At 32.6% G+C, this 15,541-nt stretch overlaps 1 protein-coding gene across 1 annotated transcript; it reads right to left on the reverse strand.

Moving 5' to 3' along the window:
* Window positions 1–4,937: 4,937 nt before the first annotated feature.
* LOC114929285 (uncharacterized) lies at window positions 4,938–10,715 on the reverse strand. The gene is made up of 11 exons (XM_029300778.2): window positions 10,308–10,715; window positions 9,910–10,134; window positions 9,574–9,736; window positions 9,283–9,404; window positions 8,453–8,697; window positions 8,131–8,309; window positions 6,813–6,978; window positions 6,575–6,689; window positions 6,312–6,471; window positions 6,088–6,215; window positions 4,938–5,883 (listed from the first exon to the last, which is right to left on the reverse strand). Exons 1-11 carry the CDS (start codon window positions 10,372–10,374, stop codon window positions 5,831–5,833), a joined length of 1,623 nt encoding a protein of 540 aa, XP_029156611.1. The 5' UTR covers window positions 10,375–10,715; the 3' UTR covers window positions 4,938–5,830.
* Between the last annotated feature and the right edge of the window lie 4,826 nt (window positions 10,716–15,541).

Genomic DNA, 15,541 nt, shown 5'->3' on the forward strand with positions numbered 1-15,541 from the left:
CGCTTTAAAACATGGCATAGATTCGGATTCCTCTTCAATAGGTGATAAGCTACGAGCTTCTTCAAAATTTTTCTCGCTTCTGTGCACATTTCCCATACTACTTTTTATACATTTGTCGACATCTACATACATATATAAAATCAAGAGATTTGAAAATTTGATATGTATATTTCTCAAAAAGTATCTTTACACTTAACACACATATTAACTGCTTTATTATAATATTCCATTAATGTTTTCATAAACAAATTAATTTTATGTTACACGTATGAATTGTAATTAATTGTAATTATATGCATTAGAGAAAAGTGATGTTAAAATGTGTGTTAAAATGTGATATTAACTATTTTATATTTTCGTCCTCCTAAAAATCATATATTTTCAAGAAAGAGCAACTAACTCTTAACTGCTGTCATTGTTGCCTTCAAAAGATCGTTTTCTCCTATATTTGACAGCAGAAATTCTCTCTCGTTCTCTTGACTTTCCTCGGTTTATTCACACTGTGTTCACACATCAAGATGGTGAACGGGGAAGAGGAATCCACCTTTTTCCTTCAGCGTCCTTTGGATTGCTCAATCGCGAGAAATAGAAAAAAAACAGAGTAGGTACGGTACAACGGTAGACGGAACAAGAACGAGTTTAATGGCACTGTAACTCCGGTAGCGGACAATTTTCAATTTCGCTGACTCGCGCGGAAGTAGCTTTCCCACCTCCGTGGCGGAATGGAGACGTCGTTTACGAGTCACGGGGCACTTGGCACCGCCGGATTTGACATGGACAGCTGGTCGCATTGGACACGTTAGAAGCACCGTACGGGAAAGGAGCGGATTTCCCCGCACAAAGTTGCGAAGCTGTCTTAACCCTTTCACTGCTTAACCCCGAACGACATCCGTCTGTCTGTCGGGAATGCGAATATAAATTGCAATCTCATCTGATAAAAGTAATCTGCAAGCTTTAGCGTATCTAATTTATTACGCGAGTCCCTTTTAAGTATTATTAACAGTTCAAAAGAATTTTGTTCGAGTAATACAAATGTGATTTTTACTCTCAACAACATGCAATCAAATCTTCATTATTTTATTTTATACATAAGATAATTTATATATAATTATATATGTTTTAGAAATTTATTATATATAGGTGTAACCAAAAGATGTCACAGAATTCTTACTTTCTTTCTTTACACGCTGAGCCTGGCTGTTGCATCTTAAAGATCTTCAATATTTAATCATGAAATCGTAATGCACACACATACTTATTAGAAATGAATAATAAGTATTTAATATAAAAATAATACATATAGATTCCGCAGCAGCTGTCGAAAATGTCTACATCTAGGTTATTTAATCACCGATTCTTGCGATGTTCGTTCCGCACATACGGGAACGTAATAAACCATGAAGGGTTATTTAAAATTGTAAAAATTAAAAGAAAAGAACGAATCAATTTCGGAGATGACGACGCAAGTCTTTTTGCCTGATTCTGCGGAAACGGAAACGAAATCGTAAGATCGGCCACGTGAGAATGTCAAGTACGGCAGGTGCGAGAGAGAAGAGAGTAACGAAAGCGCTCTTGCACACAAGAGGTGAAAGAATGAACGCAAGAACAGTAAGGAGCGATAGAGGAGTCGCACGGTGCAGTATGGGCATAGCGGTCCTAGCGGTAGATAGTCTCAGATAACGTGCTCATTTGCATATGTAGACGCATAAATAAAGAGCATAAATGCAGCGTGCATTGCAGTGCACTCGTCCTGCGTGAGGACACGTAGCCTGTGTAAATAAACCCATGACGGGTCGATTTTCTTGGGTCGAAATTTATTATGAATAATTAACAGATGTAATATGACTTTCCGATAATTTTATAATAATATATAATAAATAGAAAAAAATTAAAATATATAATGTAGAATTTTTTGCATCAATTATATGAGTATATAAATTTCTTGATACGAGACAATTTTTTTTTATTGTAAAACTACTTAAAGTTTACTCGTTCGTTTAGTTCGATAAATTGGATTTAAAAAATTTCCAACAATTACCGGAAATAATTTAAATGTATTTTAACTCATTCGACATAGCTGATTAGATACTTAATACTCCTATAGGCAAAATTCTATGCAAATGAAAGAGATGGAAGCGGTTTGCCATTGTTTTATCAGCTCGGTGAAGAATGCCGATAACGGGGATCGTGGGACTGCTCGTTTAGCAATTGCGAGAAAATCCGTGGAAGCAGAGAATTAACGAGCATCACGCTACGCGATTGTATTTATTGCCGTTATTCAATTGTAAAACGAGGCGATCAAAACAATTATCTTGAGTTAAATGATCTACGAACGAACATATGCTGTGCTCGCTCGCCAAAAGAATTTAATTAAATTTTAATCGTGTCATACTTAGTTTCTTTTTTTTTCCTAGGAAATAAAAAATATATGGATACTTTTGTGCACTAACAAGATACTCAACTGATAACATTCTAATATTAATTTTTATATCATTTTTTTTTATTATAATTCACATTTTATATATTAAATATAAATACATATATATATATATATATATATATAATATATTATTATTATTATTATATAATATATGTAAAATGAAAATATTTCAGTTCTCTATATTATTGCGAAATCAAATTATTTCAATAAGATAAGATCTCTGAACATGTAATGAATTAGTAATTAAGTGACCTTACTGAAATGATTCACTTTCAAGTTCACCTGCTAAGGAACATGAGACAACGGCATCCTGTTATTGCGCTGCACACAATAAGGAATATGAAATGCTGAAAGTGACTCATCCACTCCTTTCGGAGGGACTTTACTCTGGAATAGATTGGCTTTGACGGTGGCGGAGCCGCTTGACTAACTTTTCACCGATCTCCAGCGGCATGTCATTAGAGAAAAACACGTCTGCAATTAAAAACAAAAAAGTAGTCTGCAATTAGCCCGCCGAGCGCCTACGTCCGGTAGCTCTTCTGCGCTGGCAACCGTCCTTAATTAATTTTGCGGATTTGTATTTGCCACCTATATAGAAAAAAAGTCACCGTAACGGGCGAACTTAGATCGATCGAAGGTTGATGCCGACTTCCCAACCTTTTAACCGATCTGTTCTTTAAGCATTCGAGATATTACTCAGAAATAATTGTATTTTCAACGTTACCGCAATCGCCTCTTTCTTAGATTTTTATATCAAGAAACTGAATAAAATACATATTCGACGAATATTCACGGAATCCGCTGAACATTGTATCTCACTATTATTTTTTTGTTTTTTTTCATTCGGAAAATAGATAGCGGATATATATAACGGTGACGATAACGATGATATTAACGATAGACTTAACTTTATTTATGCGGTCGCGCGATGCCGAGTGGGGATGCAACGATAAATGAGATGATAAACGGTTCGAGAAAGAGCCTCTTTCTCTCACTCTCTCCCTCTTTTTCATTCTAAACTTTTGAAGAACGCCGCGGTGGAAAAGCAACGGAAGCCGCGCGGATAACCCAAGAGTGTTCGCGGGATGAGTTAACAGTATCATACCGATGCGATCCCGATGCGACTATCTTGCCGCAATGGTACCCACGGCGAGGTGGAACGATCGAGCGAATAGCGGCCGTGAAATCGCGATACGAGACGATACTTCGTGTCCGTATAGAATGATTAGAGGGCGAAGAGAAGTGATTCTCACGCGACTCGCTTGATTAACAGCCTATTCTTGCCAGCTTTCTTTGCATGATTATTTATTTATTTTTTTGCATCGAGAGAGGCACGGACGCATCCAGGAAAAAATGAGGCCCAGTGTCCCTTCATTTCAATAATTAATGGTAACAATTTAATTTGAAAAAATGGTAGTAATTTAATCAACCAACTCTGGCAAATTAAGTGATCTTTATTTAATATTCACGACGTTTCGGCCCTTATCAAGTGTTAAAACATAACTTTTTTTTATAAAAAACTTAATTTTTGATCTTAGAATGTGACAAGATCTAATGTGAAACAATTAACTATATCTATTATAATTTAATTTGATGTAATATAATTAATAATAATTAAAGTTAAAGAAGATTTCGAAATATTTTACTCTCAGTTATATAATAGAACGGATGATGATAATTAGAATATGAGAAAAAGACTCTCTTTCTTTTCATTATATTTCATGCAAAATATAACTTGTATGCTTATGCTAATAAATTGCATTGAAACTTGTATGAAAACCTTATAGGAGAAAATCTCTCCAAAGGAATATCCTCTTACAATACCTTCGATCATGCAACTAACTAACAATAAGACGTGGTCGGGAATGATATCCTTGTTAAATGAAGTCGTTGATGAAGTTGTTGAAGATGCAGATCGTTGTTGGGATATCAACGCATACCTGTGCAAGTACTACGTGCCGGCTTTTAATGCAGACATTGGGTCGTTCCGACGGATGTTCATGCCCATGGATGGGACGAATGGAAGAAATGCAGACACGTCTTTTTCACTTACAGATACTTGTGTGTGTGTGTAGATCCCTTCCGCAATTTATGCGGAATGCAGTCTCAGGCGCCGCGCCGTTGCTCGGAGCCCTTATATCGTACAATGAAATGCTGTAGGAAGTTTAAACTGTCGGCACTTTAAACTGTATCTCGCGCGCGCTGTTAATGAAATACTACGTGATTTCTATTAACAGTTAAACGTGCAATTTAATTGCGTAACCTTGCACATTTAACTGTTAGCTCTCTAATCGCCGCGCGCGAACACACCGCTAATATTTTCCATTTAATTTTCACATGTTAATCGCATCGAAATACCTGTATTACGATAAAGATTATAGAATAATTCCACACTTTGTAACAGTTGTTATATTTGCGATTCAAATGTCGTTCAGGTTACAATCGTAGAAATTACTGTTTTATTCTAGTGGGATAATAAAATAATAGACGTGGTAAATGTAATAAAAAAGATACACAGCTGCAGCGCGTATATTCCCACTTGTATACATATATTTACTTAATAATAATAGTTTTTATAAATTGTACCACAATTTCTCATCACGCTTTCTCTTTCTTCAATCGCATACAAGTAAAAAAACGCGAGCAATTCACAAATCCTATAAACGCTAATTTATTATGATAATTCTTGAAAATCACCTATTCTATTATGTGATTATGTGTATATATAATGTAAGTTAAATACCAGAAAATAGAGTTATACAATTGCGCAAGGCACAGTTTCTTTTAGATAATATTCACACATTTATATGTCTAAAAATAATGAAAACACTGCCGCAGAGTTATTAATTAACAATTGGCATGTTAACGTATTTTAATTCATACCTTATTCGCACGTTTCTCCCGATTATCTTCTTGGATGAAGATTTACGTATGTCGCGATATATTTTTGATTACACTGCTCGACGATGGCAATATACGGAGATGACGAGGTCCTGAGATCTGAGCGATAAAGCTGCGTCCATACGAGGAGAGGCGGGATAGAGAAGAACGAGCATGTGGGTGAAGGCTGGAGGGCTCTCCAGGATGTGTCGAAAGTGAAACTCAAGGCCTCGTGTAGTCTTTCGTTGTGTATATGCATGTATATGCATGACCATTGTCCGCCCTCATACGGGCTCGATCATGGTTCACGATAAGCTTCGATCTAGGTCCTTGGAGGCTCTGCTCGACGATCGTAGATGCTCGGAAACGTTATTAAAGAAGTGACCGTAGAATAGAGTGCGAAATCTGAGCAGAGCCCGTCGATGCGCTCGTTTCTTTATGCCTCCTTGTCATATCCTCTGCCTCCGATTACTCTCTTTGATCTCGTAATAATCAGCAAAGCAACGATTTTTACACCGCGTGCTTGCGCGTGCTCGGCAAGAAACACATAAGAAGCATGCATACTAAAATATTAAGATATATATATTTTTTTTAATAATAAATTATTAATGCATACGAATTGAAACGTGTGCAAGTAATAATGAATTTTTTCTTTTAGGAACCAATTAATGTTGACAATTCTGTTTTGATTATTGTGAAATTATTCGACATCGCGAATGTTTTATATCATATTTCGGATTTTATTTTTTAATGAGAAGAATACTTACGTAAATTGAAACATATCAGACTAATAATCGGTGTTATGCAGCTGTATTCAAGTAAGATTGGAAAGATAAGATTGCCGAGCATGGCTCCTATTCTTCCTATTATCATTTGCATGCTTACTGCCATGGCTCTGACAAATAAATATAAAAGTAAGCACATATGGTATTAATAATCTATTTTCCTTTTTTTAAAATTTTATATACGTAAATAAATTGAAATGACAAACCTTAAAGTTGTGGGAAAAAGCAAAACACTCGCACCAACCGTAATGTTAAAAGCTTTGCTGAATAATCCAATATACAAACACGTAAGGATAAGAGTGGTTAATGTATTTGTAGACCAGATTAAGGCTATGGAACACAAAAGCGCGCATCCATAGCTGACGACTATATCAAAACATATTTTTAAAAAATTAATACAAAGTCTATTTCCTCTCTTTTCTCTTTTTTTTAAATAATAAAATAATTATGTAAATAGAAAACAACTTACGTGAAAGATATTTATGTTGAAGATAATTAACGAAGATGCTGGCACACAATATACAAGTACTAGAAGTAGCTGATACAATAATAGTGTCGATGTATACTGAATCTGATACAACAATCTGTAAAAATCAATTTATTCAGAGAATATCACAGTAAAATAAAAAAATGTAAAAAGATAAATATTTTTTATATATAAGTATGACTTTTTTGTACGTATATTAAATGTACATCTAATATCTTACATTCTCACAATTTGACATTTCTTTCAATGGAGCAGTTTTATTTGCGAGAGATGTCGAAATATCCAGCATTTCGCAAAAAGTAGGATTAGTAATGTTAGTATCAAGATTCTTAAAATTCTCTAATGTTGCAAAGAGTTGTGGTTGCCAGAGACGAAGGGTGTTTAAACTATAAATATAACGAATAGAAAATATTAATACAAGTTAAAATATTAATACAAATATCTTACAATAAAATTAAATAAGTTGTTTTAAATAATTGCTATTTATTAAATTTATTATTTTTGAAATAAATATTTAAGTGTATAAATATGAAACAAGATAGAAAATATAATTCATTATTTAAATAAATCATTTATGAATAATATTTATCTCTTGCATATTTTAATTGTATTAATTGCATATCAGCCTTTGAATCATTATTTAAATGAAAAGGTAACAAAATTCTATACATGTACGTATACGTTGTATGCGTAGACATAAAATTAGTTTTATATATTATCGAAAATTGTATTGCTTAGCTTGTGAATCGTTTCATTTTTATCGTTATCAAAATCTACGTCATTGGAAAATTTTCACCAAGTTCGATAATGCTCTTTGCGAGAGAATATGAAACATGATGTTTAATTTAATTGTAAATTGTACAATTAATCCGACAAACAGTGTCGTTTTATATGTGCCATTAGTCTGATATCCTTTAATTTAGTAGAAGATTTTAGTAGACGTCTCTAAAGCGAGGACGATGTGTGTATTGAGTTTTATTTTCGTCTCCTCGGCTGATACCTTTAATTTAGTAGAAGAATTAAGAGAACACGTGATACACGCAAGGTATATGAGGAATTCAGAGCGATATGTATCCAGATAATGAAAATATATCTCAACGAAACATGTAGAAGCAAATGTATTTTACTTCTGCTGATAAGATCATAAATTATCAAATCTGTCATTCAATCATCAGCGCGGTACTTGTACGACTAACCGGGGTTTTAAATTTTTACGACGAATGACGTGTCTTAATTGTATCTCGTAAAAAGCATCGTGCGATTCTACACGAGTATGACGCGTACATATAACACTACTTTCATTATACTGATAACTTTGATTTATGACATTTGTGACAATTACCTCGCGGTGATTCGCAATTATTATTGCTACTATAATAAGGAAAATTGGCCCGACAATGTTATTCATGATTGTTGTGATATTCTGCCTAATAGTTGAATAAATAAATAAATTTGCATTATACTACATTTTATAGACGTATATACAAATTTATGTAAAAAAAAAGAAATATATATGTATATAGATAAAACTAACTCACCACAACATTCCGCAGAATTGTATAGTAACAAATAATAAGATGCGTGGCAGATTTGGATTCAAGAACATAGGCTTCATCTGCTGAATTCCGTCTTTTAAGCGTTTCGTTTTATTTTGAGATTTCGATGAAAGCGATCGCTGTATAGTATTGTTAAAATTTACATCTCCCAAGGCACGTATCTAATAATGAAAAATGTACAGAAATATTTGCATTCCTTTCTGTTAATGTTATCTGAACAATTTTTTTATACAAGTTGGTTTTATATTATAATTATTATTATATGTATATTATTATAATATGTATAGTATATGTATATACTTACAGGATAATTATCTTTAGGCTGACCAGTGTTTATATGGTAGATTTTTTTAAAGACCTCAAGTGCATCTTTATTACGATCTTGTGACATTAAAAACTTGGGACTCTCCGGAAAGAAACAGAGACAAATGGTGCCTATTAGCGTTGGTAGTCCACAAATAGATAGATACATTCTCCAAGAATTGTACACAAAGGCACCGTCCCAAAAAACAATTGACCATGGCTGAGGAATCACTAGCCAGGCCAATGCTAGCCACAAATCCATACAATAAAAATGTTAGTTTTATGAGAAAGTATATTTATATTAGATAGATTATTGATTGATACCATTGTTTGACATAAAAATTAACCAGAACGGGATTAGTCGTTTCTTATAGATTTTTGAATGCTAAATACGAATCTAGTTTCCATCACATCACAATGTTGAGAAATTTTTTATTAAAATTGCAAAAAAGGCATTTTCACAAATTTTGTCATATTCTTGCTACAATGTGACGTACTAAAGAAGATTCATTACAATCAAAATAAAAAATATTCTTAGGACTTTCACCCTCAAAAGAATTTTTAGTGTTGGTTATGGTCAATAAGATATTCATGATTAAATGAATGTATTGCGGAAGTTATTGCGTGAAAATAATTCTTTTTTGCAATTTTAATTTCAAATTTCTCTAAATTGTGATGGAGCAATTTGGAAAAACCGGATTCGTATTCAACATTCAAAACATTTAACGTAAAAAACGATTAGTCTCGTTTCGGTGTTTGAAAAAAAATCATTTTTTGTTGAACAGTGTAATCGATTGTATAATTTATTTTCCATAGTAAAAGCATTTTTACCTGCATTAACTATACATCCGAACGAAACTGAGAAGCCCACAAGAAGCGGAATTTTCGCTCTATCTTTAGCGCCATAAAATTCCGAGCAATATGCCACAAGAGTGGCATGCGGTCCACTTACACTAAATGAAAAATAATAAACCGGTCATTAACTTTTAGTCGTTGATTCTTAAAGTAATTGGACATAAGAAACATAAGAAGTATAAATTCAAATTAAGATTGATTCATTCGTTGCTTTTCTTCGAATAACTTTAATCCAATTAATATAGTATAGCATGATATTTTTCTCACAGAGCGCCACTGAGAAATTTGAAAAACACAAGCGTCTCATAATTCTGGGAGAAACCTGCGAGTATACTACAGATACCATCCGCCATATAGCCGTATAATATAACCTTTTTTCTTCCTTTAACGTCAGCAAGGTATCCCCATATAAAACCACTTAACACCATACCTGTGACATTTTGCGTATAAGTAATGATAGATAATTTTTTACTCTATTTCATCTATTTTATTTTATATTTTATATCATTTTATAATACAATTCCATCATACCATTTAATATAGTTTGAGATGTATCGATAATAATTAAAAAAAAATAATTTAAAACGTCATATTGCCACTCACCCACGTAGACAATAGCATTTAAAAGCCCTTTGTCAAATAATGTTAATCCTAAATCGCACTCCGCCGACGCAAGTATCATCGACATATTAGATGTATCTATACTAGATCCCCACGAAATCGGGATAATCCCGATAATAAGAAGATACTGAAATTTCCCGGTTCCAGTAGCGGTAATCGCTGTTTCAAAATCCGTGATTTTCGTATCTGACACATCTTCGATCGCAACTGCAAATATATAGTTCTAAAAAATTGCTACTATATACATATATTCGCGCACGTTTCAAATACATTTAATAAAAAAAATCAACACAAAAACTCATAATTGAAATTAAAAATTTCTCTTAGTATCACTAAAGTAAAATCTACTTTTATTTGACAAATATTAATTATGTACTTACTCGAATCTCGTTGTTGAATTTTTTTCTTCTCTGTCACTTCAATATTAGATATCGTGTTGTCCGACATTGTGTAATATCTATTTCACGTGATATTATTAAAAACTGATTAACAACACATTATTCACGATCGATTGAAACAATTGTCCGAATTTTCGATACGCACACGTCAAAACGGGAGCGCGTTCTGCTTCTGTCGTGTAAAAGCAGTATTCTACTTCTTCGTTTATGAATTGTGTCACTGACAAATATACGTTATACGGCCACAAATTGGTAAAATTAAATCTAAAAATACGTCCGTACTCGTCCAAGGACGGAGAACTAAGAGCAGAATTCGATAGCAGTGATAATAGTTATATGCAGTGTGCATAGGTGATACAGAAAGATCTCTGATAGGTAACCGACGAAATCATTTCGGTTTTAAAAACATTTCCTTCCCGTCATCTTGCTGAGTTCATCCCATTTGACTTCTTACAAACGTTTTTATCACTTAAGTCTTAAGTAAACAAGTATTCTCAACCCGTTGATTTACTATGGATCACGCGGACAATTTCGGCAACAATCTTATAATCTTACAATCAATATCTCTGCATATACATATTTCTAATTTACATTTAATTGGTTTGATTTTTATCAATATGTATAAATTTTAATTGTAATTTACTAATTGTAATTTAATTGTAATTTACTAAAATATAATAAAACAAGAGGAAGAGTATGTGTGCATTAATCTCTGTCAAATAAATAGACTAATATAAACAATGTTTTTCAATATTATTAAATTAACATTAATATAAAATATAAAATAATTAAAATAATAGTGTTTGAGATGTGATGTGTAATTGAGATTGATTTGAGATTGATTTTGTCATTGGAAAAATAATTGAAAATAATTAAAAGATTAACAATTTGACAGTTATAAAATAAAAACAATAAAAAAAACAAATGTAATAAATTAAATAACTACAATTGAAACACTTGTACAAAAAGAACATCATGCACGACATGAAATAAAGTTTATTGAGAATATTTGTTACAAATTAGATACATAGCGCACATAAATTATTATTAATATTCTTATACCCGATTCGTCTTTTAATAATCTTGAGAAGATTTTATTAAATCGAATTGATCATGTAAAATATAAAATTATTTAATACACTATCTTTACTATAAATAATTCAAAAACAAATACGTATTAAGCGACGCGTTAAAAACAAACAAAAATATTATATTTGTTCAAAAAAAAAATATCTTTGTTAATACAATACTTTTAAAGAACTAATTTTACAGAATCAATAATAAATTTATGTTTTATAATAAATAATGTTTTATAACAAAAGCAAAAGTATTATAAGTATAAATAATTTAAAACAGCTGCCTGATAAGTGATTATATAGTATAATCCCGTACCGATAATTCCACCGTTTAGGAAATGATTAAAAAAAAAATTTATAATCACATATATTACAATAGCTACAAATGTTAGAAACTTTCAAATTTTCGAAGACTATTTTTTATTCAACAAAGATTCTTTCTGTCAAAATATGATTAGCATAAACAATTGAGTTAATAAAACCAACAATTATACCGATTATATTAATCAAATATTATATAATAATATAGACTTGTAATTATATAAAGACAAAAATCTAATATTTGTTTAAATATTATTAATACAATACATTTAAAAAATTGTTCTTGCAGAATCAATAATCAATTTATATTTATATAATAATTTGGCATGTCCCGCGTCGTATTAATTAACACAACGAAAATTATTTATTATTATATTATGTGTACCTACTTTTGAATATTTCTTTCATAAAATACGAAAATTTATATTTTTTGAAAATGTCAAAATTTCTATTTATTTTTTCTTTATTAAAAATAATTAGAAATAATTAGAAAAATTATAATAATGATAAGATAAAATCTTACAAAATTCATACATGAATATGATGTTAATAAATTAAACTATTTAAATGTCATGCTACTTTGTTAGATGAAAAAGCAGCGTTAAAAAAAAGAACCGTTAAACAGCGTAATAATAACTCTCAATGTTCGAGATTTTTGTTAAGTTATAATTCAAAGTTATTATTCAAAGAATGCAATAGTTCTTTGCATATTGTTTTTTTATTGTTAACAAGCAGAGAGCGTACGAACTAGATTCTTCGAGTTTATGACTTTGGTTTTCTGTAATTCGTAGACTCATAATTTTCACGAATGCAAGATAAAAGATTTACAATTTAAGTACTTCTCGAGGCTTTGCTAAAAAGCAACTTTTCAAGAAATTTCCGGAAATCTTTGTTATATCAGAGATTGTTATTTTTTCTCCTGTAACATTTTAAAAAATGTTATTTTTCTAAATTATTATTTAGAAAAATAATGTTAATTATTTATTTTGTGAAAATTCATAAATAATTAAGAATTCTGACTATTTACTCTAGACTGTGTAGTGCGCTCGAAAATATGTTCACCTAAAGTCAATTGGGCTTCGACCAATCGGAGCCCGAGGATCTCTATTCTGATTGGCCGGGCGAGCTTCATCCTAGTCAAGAATAGAGTTGCGGATACAATCTAGGTTGCTAACCACTGGTTCGCCGCGCCACCGCGCATGCGCACGCATCCCCACCACTCCGACTTGCTTCTTCCCGACTGTGCTTCTTCCTGCAGCAAAGCTTCGGTTTGGGACTGATGCTTGCGTGTTTTTTGCCGGTCCGGTCCGCGACAGTATACGAGTGCGAATGTTAACAGTGTCGAGTATCTTTATATGGTTAATCGTCGCATAAGTCCGATCGCGCATCTCTGGTCGTATTTCCGTGCCGTCGTGTCGAAGGTCGTTGGGCGCCATGAAAAGCTCGTAATCAAGTACGTCGCGACGCGCCGCCATGTTGCTCGGCATCGTACGTTGGGCCTCTGCCGTGAACCGTCGAGTCGGAACTACTCGGCAAAGAGCGAGAAATACATATATTCATTGTTCATTATCGAAATACGCGACAACCGCGAGTGTATATAGTGCTCGAGAAATTCTCCTTTCGCCGGATTCTCGCTCGAGGAGCTGAAATGGTGTCGTACGCATTCGCAAAATGGTGTCGTGTGCAAGGTGCTCGGACGATTTCCGACATTCGCCGGTAGTCATTTCGATTCTCATCTATCGAATTTCGGCGACATTTCGACGCTCCGTTGTTCGGAGTTATCGCGCGTGGAAGCTCCTGCGCGATTTCCGCGATTTCTTCGTCGTCAAATAGTGAGTGGAAAAATATAGTGAAGTGCCCAAATCTGGAATAAGTGAGATATAAAATATATAATAAAGTGCAGTGGCCAATTTTGGAATATCAGCGAAAATTTAGTGAAGTGCCCAAATCTGGAATAAGTGAGATATAAAATATATAATAAAGTGCAGTGGCCAATTTTGGAATATCAGCGAAAATTTAGTGAAGTGCCCAAATCTGGAATAAGTGAGATATAAAATATATAATAAAGTGCAGTGGCCAATTTTGGAATATTAGTGACCCCTAGTGTGTCGCGAGGGAATTAGCTGTCGTTGTTTGATGAGACCCCCCGATAGGTGGCGCTTGAAGTAAGTGGCGACGCGAAAATGGAGCATCGTGCGCGAATAAGCTCTCGCGATTCTCTTTTCCCGAAAATGTGATACTAAAAACCCGGACGTCGCCGCTCGTCGCGATCGAAAAAAACAAGTAGCGCGAGTGCAAGTGTTTCGAAGTTTCTTCTGAGAGGAGGAGGAGGCCCGGGGTGGCATCGGGTAACGGCAAAGGTACTACATGGTAAATAATTTATTTTTTATTATTACTATTTTTACTGTTAAACTCGGTGTAAGCTGTTCCACTTGCGTGTGTCGTCGTGTCATCTAAACAATTGCTTTAAAATAAGAACTTAAAGATCGAATGCCATTCATTTACAATATAAGTATATTTTTCGGGCAAAATAATTATGTAAAAAATTCCTAAAAGTTTTAATTCTCAGAACAATGAGTTTGTAGTTGTGTTAGTAGTAATTTTCATTTTGTTTGTAGTTGTACAATTTAAAATTTGCAATTGTTTAAAAAGATGGTCAATAGTCAAATTTGTCAATCATGAAGTTTTCTCAAATCTTCCTTTTCCATGTGATTCCGACTCGTTTGTAATTGTTTGAAACAACCGCAATCGAAATTTATATTCAAAATAACAGATTTTACAAAATCTTTAAATTTGACGAATATCAGTTTAGACAACTATCTTAAACTATTGTAAATTCTAAACTGTGCAAATAAAAACAAAACGAAAATCACTTTAAACAACTGTAAACAATTCTATATAAAACTGCGTACTTAGATTTGCGTTATTTTAAAGTTAGATGCTCGTCATAATTTTAAACTATTGATTTTCATATTGACAACGCGCACGATCCAAATACTATCATCTTCCGTATATAAAAATTAATTCTTTAAAGTCAGGTACCAAATTTACATTAATATTCTAAAAACACGACATTTGCAATTGTCACATAAGTTTTTAAACGAAGATAGATCGACGTCGAAATTGAAAAGAAAAATTTTTAAAGTGACAGACTAAGATATTTCAAATTGATATGCTCAGTATTATTTAGAATCGTTTGCTGTTGTTTGGAACATTTGCAATTGAAATTCACATCGCTAAATAAAGCAGAATTTGAAAATTCTAAAATTTGAGGAAAAATCATCTGTCAACATTATTTTTAAACTATTGTATTTTCTAAACCATACAAATACAAGCGAAACGAAAATCACTTTAAGCAACTGTAAACGATTCTATATAAAACTGCGTATTTAGATTTGCGTTATTTTCAATTTGGGGAAAAACTTGAAACTTTTGATTTTTCCACTGACGACGCGAGCGATCGACGTACTATCATTTTCGGTATTAAAAAAATTAATTCCTTATAGTCAGCTGTCAGATTCACATTAATATATATTAAAAACACATTTCCAAGTGCGTTCAAAATCTTTAAATGAAGATAGATCGATTTCGATGTGCAAGCGAAAAATTTAAAAAGTGACAAGCTTTAAGATATGTGAAATATACATGCTCAGTCGTGTTAGAATCGTTTCTTGTGGTTCGGGACATTCGCCTTCGAATGTTACATCGATGTAGAAAGCAGAATTTATAAATCTTGCAATTCCAAAAAATTCATTTTTGACAGTTTTGTTTAAACTGCTTGTATTTTTTAAAGTGTGCGACTTAAAGCGAAACGAAATT

Source organism: Nylanderia fulva, unplaced genomic scaffold (assembly GCF_048542155.1).
Source record: "Nylanderia fulva isolate GAGA-0341 unplaced genomic scaffold, ASM4854215v1 Scaffold14, whole genome shotgun sequence".
NCBI lineage: Eukaryota > Metazoa > Arthropoda > Insecta > Hymenoptera > Formicidae > Nylanderia > Nylanderia fulva.

What these genes read in the sequence shown, in the direction of transcription:
- LOC114929285 (XM_029300778.2), bottom strand. Translation starts at nt 10,374, where the DNA reads ATGTCGGACAACACGATATCTAATATTGAAGTGACAGAGAAGAAAAAA. An exon ending in AAATTTCTCAGTGGCGCTCT is followed by an intron (nt 9,405 to 9,573) that starts GTGAGAAAAATA and finishes TTTTTCATTTAG; the next exon opens with TGTAAGTGGACCGCATGCCA. An exon ending in CTTTTTCCCACAACTTTAAG is followed by an intron (nt 6,216 to 6,311) that starts GTTTGTCATTTC and finishes TTTATTTGTCAG; the next exon opens with AGCCATGGCAGTAAGCATGC.